The following is a 24,538-nucleotide window of genomic DNA, read 5'->3' as shown; positions in this document are numbered from 1 at the left end:
TAATTATATATAAATTAGGTACTGTATATATAATTATATATTAACTTAATTTATTGTAACTTTATTATAATTATATGTATACTTCCCGCCGTCCAACGCCACGCTACGGAGAGTTTAGGCGAGTAAGTTGAGTTTACTATCGTCTGTACAGTATATAAATTAGGTACAGTAAGTCTAATACAGCACAGTAATTTTATACATTTCTTGTGAAAGAAACATTTCTTATTCAACGGCCATAAAAATTATTTATATTAATGATGTCTCCAAAGGTCAACAAATTTTTTGCAGAAAAATAATTTATCAGAAAACGCAGCCGCTGTTTGGTGCGCTGCTCCGTGACGAAAACAAGTGTAACCAACAGCGTAGTCAAACAGTGCACACTCGTTAAGTAATCCTACAATTTTTTGTTTATAGCATAGTTTATACGGATTATTCCCAAAAAATTATACGTGTTTTGGAAATGTTGAGTCGAATTAGTCTAGAATCAGTTAATTTTATAGAAGAAAACCTTTCAAACAGCCTTAGTCCGTAAACTTCACATGTGCCGGGATGTGATTGGATCATGTATTTAAGGATTCCTACAACGTAAAATTCTTATAAAGTGGAACGTATCTAAGCGTTATAGGGGTGGTCTACTGTATTTGGAATACAAGTCTATTAATTTAAATTTTCTAAATTATAGCAGAGGCAGCAGAGAAAAAATGGAAGGTACAAACGGATATAGATATATGAAAGAAAAAAAATTAATAAAATGTAGCACTTAGTGGCAGTGGTATTCTCGATTGTTAAACTGTAGTTCTGGAATCAATGAATTATTAAATCCATGTAAATTATGCTCTCGAAATAGTTTCTTAACCCACCAGTGTCTCTTTTGGCATTTTTTAATAAAATCATTTCTTAAAATGATCAATGATTGAGTGGAATACAACCATCAACAAATATCATCATCAGATACCGACGGCGCCATTTTACTAAACTACGTATGATGTTACATTTCTGTTTCCTATCCTGCCAGAATTTTTACGTATGTGTTCTGGCATAAAAGTGTAAAACAGAAACTGAACTGAAAGCTGATTTCTGATTCAGTTTTCTGCCACACAATTTTACGCACGTGTGTTCTTGGCCTTACAGCTTGGATGGGATGTGCTATCACATCTACCATATTCGCCAGATCTAGCACCCTTGGATTATTCCTTGTTCCGGTCTTTACAAAATTTTTTAAACAATACAACATTTACCTCAAATGAGGATGTCAAAATTCACTTGGATCAGTTTTTGTAAGTAGGATCAGAACTGTTATGAGCATGGAATCATGCTACCAGAAAGATGGGAAAAGGTATTGGACCAAAATGGTCAATATGTAATTCAATAAAATATTTATATACTGTAAGAAAATTGTTTTTTCCCACATGAAAAAAAAAAATTAAATTACTTTCTGAACCACCCAAAATATAACCAAACACACCAAAATAAAGTGAGAAAACACCAAAAACACATGGGTGTAATGCAAGAGATGCTTTCAAAGTGAGAGAAAGAGAAAACTTGGGTGCACAACAAATGGCATTTATGCAGTGAGTGCATTTTTCTCACTGCAAATGCAGTTCAAAACAAATGTATTTTTTGAACACAAAGTCAAATTTCTGTCAAGTGCAGCATTTTAACTCTGAAACATTTGAACTTAACTTCAAATGTTTCAGAGTTTCAATGCAAAAATTTGACTTGAACAAGGTACCACTGTGCAGTAGTGTACAAATACTACTATATAAGACAGGATGGAAAAGAGGAAATCAAAATTAATCCATTCAGATGGTTCATATGCAGCAAATGTATTAACAAAATCTTGATGGGAAAAAACATAATTAGTGTGTAAATAAATTAAGTTTAATAGAAAAACTGATAAAATAATGGGGAAGATACTTGACCAATTTTACAAATGTTGTTAACTTGTGTAACCAATTTTGTAAATAAAGTAGTCAGTATGCTTTATGAATTTAAATTGTGTGAATGTGTCTATTCTTTCTCCTTTTGTTAAATAAATAGGGTTTCTCATTTAACACAAAATGACTTCCAACAACTTAACACTTCGTTGAGTAATAATAATCCACGAAAACCTTTCTGTACAAGTGTTATGTTCTTAACTACTCCACAAACGCTTTTGACCTCAGTGGAGGTCGAAAGCGTTTGTGGAGTAGTTAAGAACATAACACTTGTACAGAAAGGTTTTCATGGATTATGGTTTCTCATTTTCTGGTCTTTTGCTTGTCCTGGAATTCTGGGATAAAAGTGAACTGTTTCCGGGATCCTAGGAAATCCCAGATAGAATTAATTATTTTTAAGATATACAAAATATCTTGAAATCAAATAATATAATTAATTTTTACTTTTTAAAGTAATTTAATATGTTCTGCAACATCCAAAATCATATTAATAATGCTGTGTAAGATATATATTAATATATCTTACACAGCATTGTTAATATGATTTTGGATGTTGAAGAACATATTAAATTAATTTAAAAAATGAATAATAATTAAAAATTACCTTTGAATTACAGTACATAGAAATTTTCACAATTAGAAAAAATTTATTAAAGTTTACTGGAAACTGCATACAACAACAACAACAAAATGCTTTGAATTGATTTGAAAATTTAAATAATAATAATAATGAACTTAGATCAAATTTCTAACTTAAAAGGTAATTTTCGTTTTTTAAATAAAACATAATACAAAATATTATTGTAAATTTTTATAATAAGATTTTAAAAAGCAAAGACGGTCGATACTCTGATCACTCGATCTGATTCTTATTTTAGTAATGAAAAGCCCTGCTACTGAGAATGCCCTTTCCTTCTCTTGAATGCATTTAACACATGTGTTTTTTTGCCTGTAACCTGAAGATTTCTAGTTTCTTTTTGAGATTGTAGTACTTCTTTTGCTCTCTAGTATTCTTAATTTGTCTACCTTGGCTGCTTTAATATAAACATCAAGTTTATAGCCAAATAATTTGGCAGTTCATTTGTCTTTAATAATCAGGTTAATGAAGAAAAACTTCATACTTGCAGACTTCATACTCATTTGTATCCTGGCCCAATTTGCACAATCTGGTGTTACGCAGTTATTGAAGCTACTGGGCATGGTTAAAAATTAAGACAGAATAAGCACAATTATTCCAAATATTACAGGTTCCAACAAGTAAAGAATTTTCAGTGTCTTGCCACAAATAAACCACATATTGATTATTGACCATTTGTGACATGCCATAAGGAGCAAAAAATTTAAAAAACTAATAAGTAGATAAATTCAATAATTAAACCAATGGGATCGGTAAAATAAGTAAATACTAAAAATAAAGGATATTCTTAGTTCAAAAAACAAGTAAAAAGTAGTATATCAATTGTAGAAAAAATGGACTAAAAATACTGGTAATAATGAAAGTTTAGGTTTTTTCATCATTTGTTTATTTGTTTAACTTGTCCTGTCTCTCGAAGTCGGAAGAAGTCAGTATATTTTTTTACTTGTTTTTAATTTAAACTAAAAATATCCTTTATTTTTAGTATTTAACTAATCAATAGGTTTAAAATTAATAAATCTGACCGTTTATGAGTTAATTATACTTTCTATTTGTAAAATTTCCTCAACCTTAACATAAAATAAGAAAAAAGTGAATTTTTTAAGAAATTTGTGGTATTTCCCAGGTTAAAAAAACAACCAGGGATTCTATTTGAGAAACTCATAAATAAACCACTGCATAAAGCTTTGCCTAACAATAATGAGTATAGTGTGAATGAAACAAAAAAATGGAGACTAAGTCATCTAACTTGGCAGACATGGATTTTGATCTCATTGAATTCATGATAATCACATGATTGTTCTTGTAAATACTGCTTGACACTCAATAGCCATTGTATTGAATATTTTGTTTTGTAAGATAATGAGGCCCTTTGCATTAATTCTTATATATCAAATACTTGAAAATTGAGATCAAGCTATATTTCAATTTAAATAGTAGTCAGTCAGTCATCATTTCATTATTTATCTAGTTTTAAATGAAAAGAATTATGTACTTACATTTATGTTTATAACTATTACTGTCTGTAAGCAGTATAAATATCTGTTATTTGTATGTAATATAAAACTATGTTAGGACCAAGGAATATTAAAACTTCATTGTGATACAAAGTCACCTTCCTCCATCTTCATATCTCTAATGACCAAATATTTGAAGAATAAAAAATCTAAGAATGACATTCACCAGAAAAATGTAACAAATATTAAAATACATCATTCCATCAAACTAGGCACAAACCATCTGCAAAGTATTGCTACAACAAACTAACACACAGTTGTTTAGAATAACTAATTAAATCTTGAAATTTGCAGTTTTGTCCAAAACAAAGTTTTAAGCCAAATTATCAGAAAACATTTCTAGACTGAAATTGTTCTGATGTTAACAATAAGATAGCCTGCAAAGTACATTGGTCCAATTTGTAAACATACTAAAGATCTCTTTATAAACTGAGCTCACACATCTGTTCCATACAGAAAAATAAAAATGACTTTCACATCTATTATTTAATTTCAATAATTGCATTCAATACTTTTAAGATAAGTTGTGTTGTACAGTGGGTATCAACTATTTATATCACCAGGTTTTGCAATCCCAGCTATATTACAAATTTAGCGTCATTTCTGCTTAAGAAAATGGAATTAAGTTTCCATCAACCTTTTTTCTACTCTGACGTACAGGTAACCCCCGTATAACACGGCACTTCTATAGCACGGATTCGCTCTAACACGGTTCAAGAATTGGTACCATCCCCCGTATAACACGGTACTTTTATAGCACGGATTCACTCTGACATGGTTCGAGAAATGGGTAAAACCCTCGTACAACATGAAATGTAATAAATTTTTACATACTTAAGTACTAATAGTTCACGAAAATTATTATTTTCGTGAACTATTAGTACTTCAGTGTGTAAATTTTCTTTTCTCGTCTCCATACACATGGTCCTTCGCGAAAATTGTTTCAATTTTGCCAGATCTCGACGCTTCTGCTTCTGGTGTTGCCAGATGTTTTTCCCTTATTCCATAAGTGCTTAGCACCATATAAGGAAATTTATAAAGATCTTTTAACTAGAAGCAAGCAATCTAAAATTACATACACTTTTTGCAAAAGGTAAAGCATGAATCTGAAAATAATGCAGAAAAATGCTCAGAGGATAATGATAACTTGCCAAAAATAAAACGCTCTCGGTTAATAGTGCTTTTAGTGATGACAAAGAAAACATTGTTTATATTAATATGTATCACTTAAGAAAATTTTAATAAAGATATTTATCTTAATTATGAAAATATAGTAGCATTTAAAAATTGAATTTTGACTATTTACAAAAAATTTTTTAATTTTTCGAGTCTATCTTTCATCCTTTTTTAGATAAACTCGAAAAATTAGATAAGATAGATTCCAAGATAGACTCGAAAAATTAAAAAATTTTTTGTAAATAGTCAAAATTCAATTTTTAATTGAAAATATCCTGGGTTGCTCATGTTATCATGTATGCTGTTATATAGTAGCATGTTTTTTAATTTTTGGAACCTAACCCTCCTTTTCGTACTAGTTCTTTGTTTCGTATAACACGGATTCGCATAACATGGCAATTTTTTGGAACGTAACTACCGTGTTATATGGGAGTTACCTGTATATATTTACAAGGAGACAGCCAGATGTTGACCTCTCCGATTTGAACGATCCGCATGGTGAGCACATAGCCCTAAACACAAATAATTCCTTGTCCAAATAATAGGACCCATTTCTCAAGCATTTCCAAAAAACAAGCCTCTGAAAATTGAGTGTTTAGCTTATCTGGAAGTCTGGAAGTTCTACATATCAGAAGAATGGCAGTAGCTGAGTGGTTAAGATTCTAGACACTGGACCTACATGATATAGGTTTCATCTTTTGAGAGTTTTTTGATCCTTTGTTTAATTTATTTTTTTAATGTGTAACATAGTTATGTGCGAGCCCAGACTATACTAGCCTTATATACAAAGGGATTGCCTATAGTTATAATATACAACATGATAGCCAATAACTAATGTTCAACCTTTCAATTGTAAATAGCCTATGTTCAGCCTATTTGTAAATAACTTATGTAAATAAACAGATATTTCTTATTGTTAATCTTGTGTTTGGTGCACGTCCCTAAAATACGCTTCTCTCAACTCGCCTCTATCCCAGATTTGTCTGCCTAAATATGTGACCACTCGTGCACGAACCATTTTAGCAATTATTGAGGTTTCTGTGTCTGTCCAGAAGACACAGTGGTGTCAGAATCCCAATGTGGCATCAACTAAGTGGTGCCGAAGGATGGGGAAGCGCTTCACGCACTGTCACAGTTATTTTATTATTTTACCATATTATTAGCATTATTATTACCATTCTTGTTCCTCACATAAGCTTCAGATATGGTGGTATTGTTTTATTTGAAGTGTAACAAACATAAGTGCATGAGGAAATTGTCAATAACATTAACAATTAAAAGAAAAACTCTGTAACTATGCTATCCTATTTTCATATCGGGGATTCGTCTTTTTCGTCCACGAGGATAACATCTGAAGCTTATTCACTTGTGTTGACAGAGTATGTAATCACAAGCTAAAATATCAAAATAAATAATAAGTAAAAATTTTATTTAACAACATAAAAGAGTTAAATCTAGAAAATTCATTTTTGCTAAAAAGGAAACGACATCACAATTTTTAATCTCATTTTATAAGCTCTAAACGTGAGGAATAAGAATAGTAATAATAATGCTAATGATATGCAAAAATAATAAAATAACTGTGTTACATATTTTTTTTTTAAAAAAAGAAAAAACTGACTTAAGTCGCCTAAAACTGAGCCCATATCAAGTAGTTTCAGCATCTACAACCTCATCCACTCGGCTACTGCCATTCTTACATGATACATAGAACTTCCAAACTTATAAACCAAACACTCAATTTTCAGAGGCCCATTTTTCAGAAACGCTCGAGAAACGGGTCCTATTATTTGGACAAAGAACTATTTATGTTTAGAACTACGTACTCGCCAAGTTTCATTCGAACAGGAGAGGACGTCCGGCCGTCTCATTACTGTACTAGGCAGTCTGGTTTTCCATTTATCTGCCAAAATTATTATTATTGCTGCTTTCACAAAGCTTCAACAAAATTTATAACTGACTTCTCTATTCAAAATTTCCAAATGTTTTCAAGTTTAAAAAGTTTCATCTGGTAACGTGCATATTACACAAAAATATATGTTCATATACAGCATATTTCGAAAATGGATTTCCGACATATAGAGAAGAAAAATAAATTACGACGATATCGGTCCAAAAATGCTTCACTTTAGAGTTAAAACGAAAGAGTTAAAGTTTACCTCGGTAGCCCCAATGGCCGCGCTTCCGACGAACTCCTCCCGAAGGGGAGCCGCCAGCAGGCCGCCGATCGTTTAACATCACTAGTTATCGATTCACGGCAGTTCTCGAACAAAAGAAAAAACAGGAAACGTCTACTAAAAATTAGTTAACCTAACCTAACCTAACCAAAGCGCCGCCATCGGGACCACCGAGGTAAACTTGAACCAACGAAGGCGTCGGGGACACTTAAGTATATCCCAACGCATTCGTTTGCCGCAATAAAATCCAAGACTCGCAAATATAAATTTACACGACAAAACGCGTAATCACGTCCGAGCAGAACGACGTTAAACTATATTTACAACCGTCGAAGTTTATTTACAACCGTCACCGGGGGATTTTGTCGTCGGCACATTCGACCACAGGTACAATTCCAAAACTTTTCACGAGCAAACTACGGCAGCTCGTCGGACAACACGCGCCACACCGGGAACCCGGGAGCACGTTCGGGAGTCGAAACGACCCGAGGCCAACGTTCGGGCGGGCGGCGGTCATTTCGAACATTTGCCCGAAGTAACACAAAGCGGGTTTCGTCCCCCAACTCTAAAGCAAAGCATTTTTCGACCTCTGTCATAACTTATTTTTCTTCTCTATATACGAGTAATCTATTCCCAAAATTTTGCCAGTTTTGAGAAACCATAGTTACAATTCTGTCATTTTTGTTTTTAAAATATCAAAATCTGTATTAACGAGTGTTTGTTTGGGCACTCGACTGCAATCTCGAACAAGCGAAACATATCGGTAAAATTGCAGTTCTGAACGAGAGGTTCGGACTCTCCAGACATCTACATCGATCCCCGCACAGTCTATGGACGTATCTCTCGACCGGTAGTCCACGGTCCATCGCGGTACAAGGGTTTCGATAAGACCACGGATGCGAACGGCACCATCGAATTTCTGCTCCGTTAAGGTCCCAACGGCGTCATTCGCACGTGCAATAGTACCGGGGTCTTAGGGCAGTGTTGCCGGATCTGAAGGTTAAAAAGTAGCGTGGTTGTGCTCCAAAAGTAGCAGATTTGAACTGTTTGTAGCCCAAACAATAAAAATGAATTATTTTGCAACTATGCACTTTTACTAATGAAATAAGTTTGTAATATATGTATATACATAAACATGGTGTATCAGAATGACGTTTTAAAAATTTGGGGATTGTAGAGGATGAAATTTTGAACATTTTGATGTAAGGAACCTACAGCCGGAAATGAGATACATATAAAGTTTCTACTGCACTTTGCACGTTCTATGAAGTCGGTATGCTGAATGAAACAGAATACAGTATTTATGACAAGTTTTATTGACAAAACAGTAGAGTACAATCAAACTGTACATCGAATCAGTGGCTGCACTACTTTAGAGTAAATGTTCAGTGTGACGACCACCAACTTCGTTACATAATGTGCAACGACGAACCATGTTTTGTCTGACTCTCCGTAAGATGCCACGCTCCCCTCTGATGGTATTAAATGCTGTAAAGATGAGCTCCGTAAGCTTATGAACTGTTCCTACTGGTGTTGCGTACACAAGGGACTCACGCTGACTAGCTGTGTGTTTACATCACAACGCCAGTGGATGCAAGGGGTGACCTGAAGAACGACAAGCACTGAGTACACAACGTCCTGTACACAGGCTCAGTTAGACAGCAATAACATGACGTCAATGGATGGAAGGGTAGCTACCAAAGTGAAGGGCGGTCAAGCACTTCCTACCGCTGTAGACACTTTAGTTCAAATTTCCGATTATAGGTTCCTTATACCAAAACGTTCAAAATTTCATCCTTTACAATCCCCCAAATTTTTAAAACGTCATTCTGATACACCCTGTATATGGACATTCGGTGTATCTGCATCAATTTTCTATAAATCAAAGCGAGTCATTCGCAGGCGAAGCGATTCATTTTTTGAACTCAGAGACTTAGCGACTGCGGCTTTTCTTTTCAGTTTTAAGGCCATCCTTTTCCATTGTATCAAGAACTGTTGTATCAAAATTTAATAACTTTTGGATCACTTATTGGGAGAGAAAATTGGCAATTTCAACAGCAAAGTGCTTGTAGTAGACAATCCACAATTTCACAAGCAATGTCACCTCCAAGCTTGTGAAGTTGTGGATTATCTACTGGAGCGAACGACTGATGGAAAACGAAAGCAAAGTATCTTAATCTTTGTTAAACGTTGCAACTTTATTTATATACTTAAGTGTAATGAAATTAAATAAAACTTTATTTCTTTTGTATAATACAATAAGTGTTTTGCGATTTTATATATGAAAATAAAAAAGTAGCGTATTTTTAAGATTTGTAGCCTGAAGATAATTATCACTAGCCCAAAAAGTAGCGTGTCGCCCAATTTGAAATTTTTGTAGCGAGGGCACTTAAAAAGTAGCCCAATCTGGCATCACTGTCTTAGGGATCAGCAACACGAGAGAAGATTCGAATCGCCGGTCTAAGGATCCGTTAAAGTTCTCGTCCGCCCGGTTCGGAGCTGCATTTGTACCAACGAACTACCATATTCACGCAGTATAAGTTTCTGGGACAAAAGCCGCCCAATACGGCATACGTTAAGGTCAACCGAGTAAGATCAACTTTTACAGAAGGCTCCTACAAGAGTTTTAATAGGAACCTATTTTAGGTATACGTATTTAAATATACATTTAAATTATGTAGAAGCAACTTCTCTTGATTCATAAATTGTCAGAACTAGATTAAAGAACAACGACATCAAATACTATTTTAATACACCGCTTTAGAATTAATAACCGAGAATTACCTGTTAGCAAAGAAAACTCCAAACCGAACTTCCGTTTACACGCGGATGATGACGTTTCATTAGTCTCGTCGTCGATTTTAAGAAATAAGCGAACAGTCAAATGAAACTATTGGATAATTTAATTTCATAATTAATAATTATGTTTGAAAAATTTCGCTTTTTTAATATTTAAACGTTGATAAAAGTGTACATTTACCGCTCCTTTAACTAATTGCATAAAAAGTGCTTCTCGTCAGTGTTGCCGTTTATATAAAATCTTATTCCCAAAATGGAGCGCGTTACTTCCATAAATCTCTAAGAATGTAGAAATTACCTCTAAAAAAGCCTCTAAATTATGATTTTCAAAAATGTGTAAACAGCCTAAATAATTGCAGCAACTACAACTACTGTACTATTCAAAATATCAAATATTTTATTTAAATAATTAATGTGTCATTTTCTTTTAATATATTTCAATAATGGCAGCTTGGCATTCGCCTGCCCCTGCGCCGTACTGTACTGTACCTACCTGATGCCGATGCAGTCGACTTTTCTTGCTTTTCATTTTGGAGGAATAAAATTTTAGCGGATTGTTTCTTAATTGCAATTCGTACTTGACTCTTAAAGATAGATACAAGTTAGGGAAGAAAAGAATCTAAATTTTCTAAATTTTGGAAAAACCCTGAAACTGGCAATTCCGATTATAATCTGCATACTTTTTTCATCTTAACCATGGCAATGAAATAAAATTACGCCAAAGTGTTTTACTTTTGGTTTCGAATTCTATGAATTTATAATTAAGTTTTTTTATATAACAAAGAAATAATTTCCCTTAGAAACAAATCTTCAAATTTAGCTCTAGACAAAACAAAATCCTCTGAATCTGAAGGTAAAACCTCCGAAACGGATCAGCAGAGAGCCGACTACAAAAAAGTAACGCCGAAATAGGCTTTAAAAACCTTCCATTGGGAAATATCAATAACTACCATGCGAAAAATAACCTTTCGGGATCCTCGAGAAAAGATACGTATATTCTCGTGTATCCGGTATGCAAATATATTTGAATTTCTCTGCTTTGTTACTAGTGGATTTCAAATCGTAGCTTTCTAAAGACAAATTCGCAAATTTCAAAATTTATGAACTTGGCCACGACGATACAAACGTTTTTATAAACGAATTGGACGATGTACCCGGCGACGCTCGGGTTATCGTAATAAAACTTCGAATGAGTTCGGAAACACAAATTATTTTTATTTTTGGCAAATTACGGTATTATAATTAAAACAAAGATTTAATAATGCAATTTATTACTGTTCTCTTGCTTGTGTAATTATTAAATAGTTTACATTTAATTATTCACGTTATTTCAAAACAGATTTGCTAAAATGTTTATTTGAATCTGTTATAAATCGTTTAACTAAAAAAATGATGTCGTCGCCATGTCTTTTTTCGCGCATTAGATTTCTCCGTGTATTACGATCGAAAGTCTTGTTGTTCTTCCTATTCTTTATTTCTAGTGGTCTATCCACTTAGTTCTTCCTTTTTGCGAAACAGTTGTCTATTGTTTTTATGTTAATTAAATTGTTTTATTTATTCTTGTATTTCCATCGACGTTACTCGACGTGCTCATTTAGTTCGAATCGTTTTAGTTTTGTTTCTATTCAACGGTGGATACGGAGGAGACTAGAGACTTAAGTCCTCTCGGGCGAGAAAAAATACACTTTATTAAACCATTCGTAATACAATTGTCACGCATATTAATAAAACACAATTATTATTCAAATAACTTTCATTTTTGAGTTAGTCCTCGTTTGGGTGCTGTCCGTTAGTTTCTTTTGCTCATATCCCAATAGATCTAATAATCGATTCACAATTATTTAACCGTAGAAACAAAGACATTTACTCACTCGTCCGTATTATATTTTTTAAGTACTAGTAATCGCCATTGCTTTATTTGCACTAAAACTCAGTCTAAATATTTAAATATATTCATTTTATTTCTCCACCTATTGTTCCGTCCGATATTTACTTCTCGAAAAACTTAAAAAATATCGGAGGAAGGAAAATCAAAACACGAAAATACGTAAACTAAAAATGTCATTTATTTTATTTGTACTGTATTTCATAAAACTGGTAGTTATCGATCGATCGTCCTAGCCGAAAAGGGTGGCCAATCGTTGCACTGTAACGAGATCTCATTTAATTTTGGTACTAATCTTCAAAGGGTTGGTCACATCCTACGTAAAACATTTTATATAGGTTACGGGTGTTATCTAATTATTAGAAAAATTTAATTGTATTTTCAAATTTTAAATTTGTCCAATAGTCTACTAATTTTGTCAATGAGAAAATATTAAAATATACAGTTAAAAGTTAATTTTTAGAATAATCTCCGAATAAAATAGTATTAGCAACAATAAATTTAAAACATTTAAGATTTTATTTTACATATCGAAACTTACAAATCGATAGAAATAACAAAACGTTAACGATACATAATAATTACGGCTAATTATAGGTTAGTCGTAAAAATAATCATTTCGGATAGACACAAAATAGTAAATACATTAACAAAATTTCTGATCTTCGATAACCTGGCTTACAAAAGATATAGACTATTAATTACGTTTAAAATTTTTAACCTTGGCGATATAAAGGGCAAACGCTGCCGATGGATTTTAATACTGTGAATCAATAAAAATGGAATTTAGTCCGAAGTCGACGGCGATTACATATCGGGAACGGAATGGTCCATCTTATTTTTCAAACCCGATCCCATTCTGAAAATAAGTAAGAAATTAATTTACTACGAAACTGCAAATATGAACTTAAATCGTGGAAATAATTTACCGTTTTATAATGTGTTCGTAAACGAACGACGGCATGATGGTAATGGTGATAACATTTCCTCCAGCATCTATTATTTGTGTTACTTCTTTGTCCTTAAGTCCTACCACATTCTGGCCATTTACCTATAAAAAAAATTATAATTTTAAGGATTTTTGAAATTTTACACTTATTTAAAATGCGGGTCTTCGAATCTTATTTCTGCTTAAAATGATAATTAAAATCTAACTATAGTGGGAATAATCAAAAACAGCCACGGTATTTTTGGACATTTACTTATTGTAATGAGAAGCAATATGTATCTAGAAGTGAAAAATGATTATAAAAGATTTATTAACCTCAAATGGACAGCAATAAAAACATGTTAATTTTTGGACTTGGATTTAAAGAAGTGTTCACGTAGAAATGCATTGATCAAAAACCACAAAATTGTCATTTCCAGCAATCGTCCAAACACAATTTTTTAACGTCAATTCCCACGATTATAACTTGTGTAATGTGTAGGAAAACAACAGGATTTCATTTTAAATTACACTTACACTTTCATAATAACTTTTATGCAATTTAATATATATATTTTTAAAATAGTTATTCAATACAAAATTTTACTTTTGTAAGATTTACCAAAAGAAAAATTTTAAATTCTTCCCATTGTAAATCTTAATAAAAGCCTATTTATTTTCATAAGTGAGGCATTTAATCTCTTTAAGGATTTTTAAAAAAATCTATAAATTGCCATTTTAAATAAACGTTTTATTACAACATTTGCATTGAAATATACCATCCTCCACCAAGTAGGAGGAGCGGCCTTGAGGGGAATCTCAAAGCCAAAGGCTGTTTTAAGATTTTAAAACATTTACGCAAGAGATACTAATGACGAGTTAGTAAATTTGAAAATATTCTTTAATTAAAAATACAGTACCACTAATTCTGAAAACTTAAGATTATTGGACGTACCAGAGTTTAAATTCAATAGTCTTTCCCGTCCTAATAATTTATAGACAAAGTCGAAATAAGCATCCAAGTCCATTTTATTATTTAATCCGAGTTCATTATACACACGACTATATATAAATCTTGTTTAAACAATTTTAGAGAATTTATCTGTAAATGAAAAATTTACCTCTAGTAAATGATGATCTATTAATAAACCGTTTCTGGCGGCCGACGAATCTTTCACTATGGCGGTAATTTTTCCGTTTTTAAAAACGAATCCGCAGTGTCCGACACTATCCTTGTGCAATGTAATGGTGCGTTCGAACGGTCTGAAATCCAAGTCGAGTAATAAGTTTTTGATAGGTAGAAATTACAATTTATCAATAAATCATTTTACACATAATTTTGGATTCTATATGATACTTTAAATAAAACAGTATTAGTTATTACATCACCATTAATTAAACATCTAAAGTACAGAACAGAACCAATAGAAAGATTACTAATTTTAATTATCAAACTAATCATTATTAATTAACTGATATTAGTTAAACTAAATCATGTCAATATCTTTCTACTTCCTTTCTCTATACTTCCTTTCTATCTTCCTCTTTAGCAACATCAAGTTTTTGAGCCAGAACAAAAGATATTGATAGCTGTGGTTTTAAACAGAGCTCTTCAATTCAGTGACGTTTTAAAGTTCTAATAATCAGCCATTAGAATTGAAAAATTTTCAAAAATTTTGAATTTTAAATTTCATTTTTATATTTGAATTTTGACAGTGTATTAACTATTGAAACATAAGAAGTCAAATATTTTATGCAGAATAAAAAAATTTTTAATACAATGGATAAAGATATTTTTTCTCAATTATACAAATAACAGATTAAAACTAACTTATGGTAATAGTAACTATGGATCAATTCTGTGATCAATATAGAAATAATGATAAAAAAAAAATCAAACATGAATTATACTAATAATCAAATGACAGAGGTGGATTAACTATTAAGCTAGAATTTAGTTAATTAATTACACAGATATTATGTAATTTGAACTAAAGACAGATTCATGGTTGTTCACCATCTTGTATTAAACTTAATACAGTAAAAATTTCTTAATCTATATGCTATAAGATTAGAGCAATATGGGTTTTCCAGACATTTTTGAATTATCACAAAATTTTATAAGTTATACATGATCAGAATGTTGCAGATGATGTATATTTTTATCAGCACACACTGCTACAAGCTTTGATTTGTTTATGCACATCTCAAGATGATATAGTGCATGACTCTTTTTGTTTTAATATTTTTTGCAGGTTTTTTCAATCAATGAACATATTACTATACATAATTAACATTCACAATGATTCTTGTAAAGTACGTATACTGTAATATTTCCCAGATATCTATTGTATGTGCACAGTTCACAAAAGTTACGCATATGTTCTCAGTTTAAGAAATCTGTTCTTAGTGTAGATTGACTTACATCAAAACAGAAAAACATATGCTAGTTCTAATGTGTCCAACAAATTCCAAATACTAGCATGTTGCATTATTATCGGGCAATTTGTGTTTATTGACTACATTTTAGAATGTGCCAAATTATTGAGTGCAGGATAAACAAACTTCTACTGTAATTAGATATAAGACTGAGTAATTAATTTTAGACTATTCTGGAAGAAAAAGTATTCTGGAGTGATACTTTTACTTAATGCAATATAGTTCGATATTCACACCAAATATTGAGTATCGGGAAATAAAAATACACTGAGTGCAACATTATTACCAGCTTTTTATACTGCTAGCGCTTTCAACGATTTAAAATGAATACAAATGTTCTAACGTGAGATGGGACAAATTATTAAATTAAAACTTTTAAAAAACGTTTTAGAATTAAAAGCTGCTGCAAAATATAAATATCGATTACATTCAATGTTACAATGTGATGAGGCATTTGCATGGATGCATATCCACGTTAACATCCACTGTTGCACGACAGTGGATGTAAGTCACTGTTTAATTGTTTGTACAAGGCAACCAATATATTGGGCAGGTCAAGGGTAGGAGTGTTACACGATTCAGGGGTTATTGTGAGGAGGGCTTCCCATATAAATACGAGTTTCCGGTCGCTACAGCCTCCGAGTAATGTAGATTGAGCCCATAATGGGTTGTAGTTCTGTTCGAGCATCTTTTTTGAGAGCTCTGTGGTGCACTTTCCTTTCACCATATCATCCTGGTGTTCAGCTAGGCAGCTAGTGAGCATTCTTGTTGTGGTCCCAATTACCAAACTAATGGTCTTTAATTGAATATTTACATTGATGGTAACAAGAAGGCACATTGCTGCCCTTACTAGATGTGCCTTCTTGTTACCATCAATGCAAGTGCTTGTAAATATTCAATTAAAGACCATTAGTTTGGCAATACATGCATCTGGTTTCTCATGTGCTAAGTTCACGCACGTGCTTAACATGGTCAGGAAATCTCTATTTCCATGCACGACGCTATCCAACAAGAGGGAGATATCAGTAGTTCAACTGGCATTGCCATACCTCGGCCCCCTTTCCATACTTATTTGCCATATATTCAGGCAACATAACCTTCGTCTGCCCCTATCTCCACTAACAAATTTGTGCAGACTCATCTGTAATGATCGGGACAAATTCTTCACCTTTGAAAAATTGGTGGTTTATGCCATACCGTTGGAGAATCCCGTAATGGGGATGAACACCAGGTACATTGGGACCACAACAAGAATGCTCACTAGCTGCCTAGCTGAACACCAGGATGATATGGTGAAAGGAAAGCGCACCACAGAGCTCTCAAAAAGATGCTTGAACAGAACTACAACCCATTATGAGCTCAATCACAATAACCCCTGAATCGTGTAACACTCCTATCCTTGACCTGCCCAATATATTGGTTGCCTTGTACAAACAATTAAACAGTGACTTACATCCACTGTCGTGCAACAGTGGATGTTAACGTGGATATGCATCCATGCATGCGCCTCATCACATCGTAACATTGAATGTAATCGATATTTATACTTTGCAGCAGCTTTTAATTCTAAAACGTTTTTTAAAAGTTTTAATTTAAATAATTTGTCCCATCTCACGTTAGAACATTTGTATTCATTTTAAATCTTTGTTCACCTGAAGACTACGATCATACAATCGTTGAAAGCGCTAGCAGTATAAAAAGCTGGTAATAATGTTGCACTCAGTGTATTTTTACTTCTTGATACTTTTACTTACAATATGTAACCATACAGGTTATTTATATTAATAATCAAATGATAGAACAGTAATTATTATGATAATTTGGCATGTGTAATTTTCTTATATTTTTGCTATGTAAGACAAAGCATTAAAACATAAACATAAATAAACAGTAATATAGCCTGATCTATTCCAGCAGTTGTTTGGTTTTAAAGGCATTCAATATTTCAAGATGCTAAATTTTTTCACTAAAGAACACTAGTAATTTTATTACAGTATCTATCACTCCAGGTTGTTTAAGTTTTATCTCTCTAATATAGATTTATTTTATTGAATATAAATTGCTGATTAATTAATTATATTTTTTCAAGAATAAAATCTTAGCAACAAATTAGAATGAAGATGTAAATCTGTACAATATAATTACACTATGAAGTAGATTAAAATGATCTCTTTAGGATTATTACTCTCTTTTAAACAATACTTACACAGATTTTCTCAGTTTACTTAACTTTTACTAAATCTTATTTCGCATTATAGATGAATCAACATGGAACTGAATTCATGTAACTGAACATTTCATAGTAAAATGGCATGCTTCTTGGATTTTTCAAAATATTGATCAATTTAATTAATTGAAGAAAAAATAAAACTGATCTTTATGGCATTATTACCATTTTGCAATAATATTTTATTCTGTAGATTCTTCAGATTAATTGCTAAAACATAATTATTTCCTTCTTTGAAACTGTTAATTGCAGTTAATTAAATTATATTCAGAAGATGTGTTAATGAGGTATGAAATAATAAAGTTTCCTTAGAATGTTATTCTAATCCTTAGTCAAATTTGATTGTTAAATTTTATTTCCTACATAATACTATTTTAGTAAAATAAAGAGGATAAAACTATTTCTTAAAAAAATAACCTTAGTTTTGTGAGGAGCATCAGAAAAAAAAACTTAACTTGAAAAGGTCTAACAAAGAAACTATTACCATTTTTTCGTTCACATAATTTGCAGTTATCCAGTATCTAGATTTAGAAAGCTATTTGAAAAGAAATGCAAGTTATGTGCTAAATTTAAATTACAATCAAACTGGTACATATAATATCTACTCTGTTAATGTGGGATTTGTAGCAAGGAAAAATATGCAAAGGTTTTGTTTTTGTTCTAGCAATTTTCTGCAAGGTATATGAAAGGAATAAGCAGCTATATGCATGAAAATATAGTAATTATTTTGGATTTTAAATAAATGTAATAGCATAGTGTAAATTCGAATTTTACCTGCACTTTTCATATCCACTTACCTATCTCTTATAGCCATTGATATACTTTGTGGAGAAGCCTTCTTAATAAGATCATGAACTTTATCCATACTAAAACCAGCAACCAACACACCATTAATCTGAAGAATTTGATCACCAAATCTCAAACCACCCAAGGCAGCAGGAGAATTTGCTTGAACCAAAGATACAAATACACCCTACAAAACACACACATTAACACCAAATCAATATTGAAAATTATCATCTAATGTTTAAAACCTAATTACCTTGTCTATAGGCTGAACTCTCATACCAACTTTCCCATTTCCATCTTTGCAAATAGTTATTTCACGAATACCATGAGTTACTTGTGCTCTCTTCAATCCAACTGAATCACCAGAAAGTGGAGCTATCATCTGATGAGAGGATGGAGCTGGAATGGCAACTTGACTTGCAGGATAAGTTGCAACGACATTAGGCAAGTGAGCAGAAACTACTTCACGAGATAATGATAATCCCATATATTCATCCAAATTTGGATACAGAGATTTTAATTTCTCAGCATCAGCTGTAGAAGCTGGTTGAATTGGATAAGGCAGATCTGGGGCAGAAGCAGAAGTTGGAGCAGAAGCATTGTAAGAAGGAGGAGGAGCAACATGAGGATGGGACATCTGATGTTGAGCCTATAAAATTTTTAATTGAAAAAGTCAACACATTTACCACATTATGTGTAATCTAAATGTTCTTATTCATTGGATCATTATTATGTAAATTACCATAACAACATAAAACAGTTTCTACCTGAATAAAAGCTATAGCCCATAAATGATGGAAGAAAGATAATCCACAGTTGTTTGGTAAAATTAAATTTTTGTAAAAAGAAAAAAAAAAACAAGAAAAGAAAATACCAATCCATTATAAAAATTTATATTGAAAGAAAAAAAAAATTGTGAGTTGCATAAGTTACTTCACAATTTCCAACAATTTTTTGGATTTCAAATCCAAACTCAGATTTGACAAATCTTAATTACTCAGAGTCAATGCTACGTGTAAATGCTTATACAGTAGCGTCTTGAAAACTCAGCCTAATGCGGACCGAAGGGTGGCAGAGTTTGTGAAAATGCCGGGTTATCGGGAATGGGGTTAAAAAAAAATAAGTATGAGTGTTTCCTCAGAAAATACTGTTCTGTACTTGTATGTATTGTTTACTTGAGAATACAATAGAGAATAAAGTGCCCAAATACCCTTAAACAAAGGAAAAGTACGTCCTTTATGAAGGCATAGAGCCTTTACTACATGAAAATGAAAATTAATGAATACACAGTATACAATAATTTACCTGATAAGACAGACCTCAGAAAAATACTTTATGAGGCATAAAGCTGTCTATAATGAAAATTAATTAACTAAGGATTTTTTTGCCCTGCCAGGGTGTGGCCGAGTTATCCGGACTGCCGGGTTATCAAGTGCCGAGTTTGAGACTCTACTGTACTAAGAAACACACTTGATTTCTATTTTCCGAGTTTTTCTTTATTCAAAATGTTTTCAGCCTACTTGGATAGGCCATCCTCAGGCTTTTACATTCATTATTCCAAATGGAACCAATTTGTTCGAATTTATTTCATTTGAATTTGAACATCTTAACAAGTTATGTATATACAAGAGTAAATAAATAGCTAACTAAAAATAATATCAAAATGTGTTGCAACTTAACAAAAACAAAAATTATATCAAATTTAAATGAGTCTAAATATTAATTCCTATAATCTCCAGATCATATTTTTATGGATTATTAAAACCCATACTTTTTTCAATTTTGTATTTCCAAGTCATTGGTAATGCATTTGCATCTTTTGCATTTAGGCATCGGTCTCTCATTTTACTTTTGTAAATCTCTATTTTTTCCATTTCCATCGTGATGGACGGTGAGTGCCCCATTCTAACAATCTTCGCTTCATCCCATTTGACTACTGCTCCGTCTGACTGTGCCATACTTGCCAATATTGTGCTATTGAGTCCTTTATTAACACTATATTTGTGCTGCTTTACATGTACCATAAGGTTTCTTCTGGTCACCCCTATATACTCTTTATCAATTCTTAATTATTGGTTCTCAAAAGGAATACTGTACACCCCTGCTTGCTCTTCCATTCTATTTTGTCCTTATCTTTCCTTAATAATCTATATATATTGGGTGCTCGTTTGTAAATTATCGAAAATGTAGTTCACTTCACACCAGCGTTTAGCAATTAAAAATATGACACTTCCGTATTGCGGCGTTATTGACAGTGAAATTTAACAAATTGCTGTCAATAACGCCGCAACAAGGAAGTGTCATATTTTTAATTTTAAATTATCTTTACGTTTTTGTATTTTCCCAACTCATTCACTACTTTCCTTGTTTGTTCATTGTATGTGAACTTGTTGAATGCAGTAGTGTTATTATGCATTGTGATTTAGTTTTTTGTTTACCATAGCTTGATAAGGCCTCTAATTGTGGACATTTTGTATCTTAAACTCCTTGCTACCTTTTCAATTCTATCAATTTCCTTGTTCCAGTCTTGCACATTGGTGCAGTACAAGAAGGCCCTTTTGATAAGTGCCTTAAACTCAGTTAGTTTATATTTATACAAATAAATAAAGGAGCGTGTGTGTGTTTCAAATATACGGCCATTTGTATATTTCCTAGTTTAAATTTCATGTTAATATCCAAGAAATGGAGGTTTTTTTGGCTTTTTTGTTCTAATTTTACCTTCAACCCATGCTCATTGTCTTTAATTGCAGTTAAGAAATCATTAATGCATTGGTCATTTTTCCAAATTAATACATCATCAACATAGCGTTTGTATATTATAATGCTATCGGAGAAATCTTTGATGATGTTCTTTTCCAATTTCCTTATTACTAGTTCACATAGGAGTCCTGACACAGGACTTCCCATGGGAACTCCTTTCTTTTGCTTGTATATTATTCCATTAAATTTAAAAAAAGGAATGAAAACAAATTACTTTTGCCAAATCCTGTAGGTTTTCCATGAATTTCTCCACTTTTTGATTTTGTTGTACCATGAATTCAATTAATTCGTTGAAGCACGAGGTTAGATTTATGGAGGGATACAGATTTCCAAAGTCCATCACAGTTCCTATTTCATCGTTTATTAAATTTAAGTTTTGTATTTCTTTTATTACTTTAGTTGGATCATGGGTCACACAACCATTATTTTCCATTTTTTCATTTATGTATTCCTTTAATCGTTTTTCCAGTGTGTACATTGGTGCATTACACTTCTCTACCACAGGCCTGACTTCTTTGTTTTCTTTGTGAGTTTTCGTGAATGCAAAAATTCTTGGCATCTGTGGATTGGGTTATGTGCTTTTTTAAGAATGTTAAGATGGACGACAGTGGTGTTTTTTCAATCTTTCTAACTTTTTTTTATCTGTGTTTGAGATTATCTTTTCATCTAAGATTTCACACTCGGTTTTTTCGATATACACCTCCATTGCTTTATTGCAGCATTTTCTTTCCATAATAACCATTTGTTGGTTTTATCCGCTTTTGTTAATACTAATTGATTCTTGTTTAACCATTCTTTTGTGCGTTTTATATTAAATTGCTCCTTTTTCTGTCCCTTTTGTGTCTGCTTTTCATTGTGTATCATTTTCCATCTAAAATAGTCTTTCTCTACAACGCTCAAGCCTGTCATGCCTCTTTCCACTTCTGCTATTGAGGTTTGCCATATGTTTCCATTGTTTGGTACATAATTAGGTTCATTCTTTAACGTTTCTTTCACATATATTTTGGCACCTCATATTGGTCCCATTTGATATACAGTGTTACATTTCTTTCTTTTTTGTTTGGAGTTTGTTTCCTTAAGATCCAATCCATTTTTCTTTTGTACTTTTTTTCTACAGTGTTTTGCACTATGTCAGCAAGTTTTGCCATTTTGTTATTGATCTATTGCAACCAATGCAACTTTTCTTGGTATATTTCGTTTTCTAATTCAATTAATTCATTTAATATTCCATATTGTTTTTGTTTAGTTGCAACGTGTTTTGATATTATTTTTAGTTAGCTATTTATTTACTCTTGTATATACATAACTTGTTAAAATGTTCAAATTCAAATGAAATAAATTCGAACAAATTGGTTCCATTTGGAACGATGAATGTAAAAGCCTGAAGATGGCCTATCCAAATAGGCTGAAAATGTTTGGAATAAAGAAAAACTCGGAAAATAGAAATCAAGTGTGTTTCTTAGTATAAGTAACTAATATTGCTGAGGAGGAGATAGATAGATAGCTATGTGTAAAATTTCAAAAAGTTTCTTTTACATGAATGATTAGCAACTGTTCTGTGTGGCATAGCCTTAATTTCTGTAGCATCACACCATTCATAATCATCACTTGCAGAAATTCTTCTGTTATCAGTGTCTCTCTCAAAATCTTTTTTTGCACACTCTACATTGTCAGCATCACTTCAAATTATGGGTACATAATTCAAAATCAAATTTGGAGATTTTGAAAATGCTGAAAGTGACAACAAGTTTCTCTTTTTTCATTTTTTTAAAATCCTTTTTAAAAAGGATTTTAAAAAATTATACAACAACTTGCACTTGTGATTTTACATAAGCATGCACAATCAAAAAGAAATTTGACTGTTCCTGCTGTTTGGTAATAGTGAAAAGCACAGTCTTTTTAAGCATCAATTTTTAGGGAATTGGCATCAATATATAAATTTAGAAGATCTGAATAAAAGCAGTGTTCCCCTCAAAACTTAAGTTAATTTATATGAACAGATAGCTAATTGACATTTTTTGTGAAAATTTTTTTAGCAACAGTCACCATTGCTTATTATTTCAAGATAAAAAAAAATAAAGTTAAATGTCATTTTAAATTATATTTACAATATATATTTATATGGTCATTGCATATTCTCACAATTTATGTAAATCAAAAATTTAAAAAATTTGTCATAATTCAAAAGTTATTATATTCCATTTAGTATTGGCCTAATGAAGTTCTACAAAATGAAGTGCTAGCAAATATTTTTGGTTCATTATATATACTGTAGAACCTTAAGTCAAACTGGATTGTGATCCCTGTGAGCAGCCTATATTACTTTTCTACTCCTTAAGTCAAACAAAATTTTATGTATCTCAATGTCATCCCTCTAACAAGGGGACTTTACAATCTTGGAAATTCAGTTCGGAATGAGATTTTGCAGGTTAGTATTATACCTCAAGGGTGTCCACCCAGAAAAATTGTAAAGCGCACTAGCCAGGAGATTCCGAGAAAAAGGGTTCTAAAGTTTTAAGCGCAGCTCATATAATGGTAGAATTTACACTATGGGAGCACATCAAAATGGCTGATTCTGTAGCGAAATCACTTGCCATGCAGGCAATTTAGATTTGATCCTACGTTGGCCTAACTTCTTTTTTATTTTTAATTGCTTTAAAAATTATAACTTTTAAATAAAGTTAATAACCTAAAAATATCAATTAAATCATAAATAATTTTGTTTTATTTATGAAAGGACTGTTACAGCTAANATAAGACGAGTTCCTATAATTACAGTTCCTATAAGACGGCGAAAAAATTGTGGCGGTATCCGTACACAACGGTAAAAAATCCTCTTATAATTACGTAAAACGTCATCAAGCAGCCGAACTACTTTCCCGCCGTCTAGCGCCACGCTACGCACAGTTTAGGCGGTTAAATTGAGTTTAGTTTCGTCTGTACATATAATTATATATAAATTAGATACTGTATATATAATTATATATTAACTTAATTTATTGTAACTTTATTACAATTATATATATATTTTCCGCTGCGTAATGCCACACTACGGAGAGTTTAGGTGAGTAAGTTGAGTTTACTATCGTCTGTACATAATTATATATAAATTAGATACTGTATATATAATTATATATTAACTTAATTTATTGTAACTTTATTACATATGCATTTCGGGCTTATTTTATCTTTAAGTCCTTTTCAGTGCTATATTAAAAAATTTAGAACAATTGGTGATATAACAATATACAGGTAATGCATGTAGATTAT

At 32.0% G+C, this 24,538-nt stretch overlaps 1 protein-coding gene and 1 long non-coding RNA gene across 2 annotated transcripts in view; both read right to left on the bottom strand.

Moving 5' to 3' along the window:
- LOC111615364 overlaps positions 1-10,444 on the bottom strand; it is a 33,290-nt gene extending 22,846 nt beyond the window's left edge. Inside the window, exons 1-2 of the long non-coding RNA XR_002755068.1 lie at positions 10,422-10,444; positions 10,226-10,331 (exon numbers count right to left, since the gene is read on the bottom strand). This is a non-coding gene — a long non-coding RNA (uncharacterized LOC111615364). The remainder of the gene's footprint in view (positions 1-10,225; positions 10,332-10,421) is intronic.
- Positions 10,445-12,621: 2,177 nt separating this feature from the next.
- Positions 12,622-24,538, bottom strand: part of LOC111615366 (syntenin-1-like) — a 37,407-nt gene continuing 25,490 nt past the window's right edge. Inside the window, exons 3-7 of the mRNA XM_023356783.1 lie at positions 18,762-19,157; positions 18,517-18,692; positions 14,175-14,316; positions 13,055-13,176; positions 12,622-12,984 (exon numbers count right to left, since the gene is read on the bottom strand). Coding sequence (XP_023212551.1) covers positions 12,933-12,984; positions 13,055-13,176; positions 14,175-14,316; positions 18,517-18,692; positions 18,762-19,157 — 888 coding nt within the window. The 3' untranslated portion in view covers positions 12,622-12,932. The remainder of the gene's footprint in view (positions 12,985-13,054; positions 13,177-14,174; positions 14,317-18,516; positions 18,693-18,761; positions 19,158-24,538) is intronic.

This window comes from Centruroides sculpturatus, unplaced genomic scaffold (genome assembly GCF_000671375.1).
Source record: "Centruroides sculpturatus isolate CEXI.00-Female unplaced genomic scaffold, Cexi_2.0 scaffold1812, whole genome shotgun sequence".
NCBI lineage: Eukaryota > Metazoa > Arthropoda > Arachnida > Scorpiones > Buthidae > Centruroides > Centruroides sculpturatus.
The sequence above is the reverse complement of the archived record's forward strand: the minus strand, read 5'-3'. Positions and strand labels throughout refer to the sequence as shown.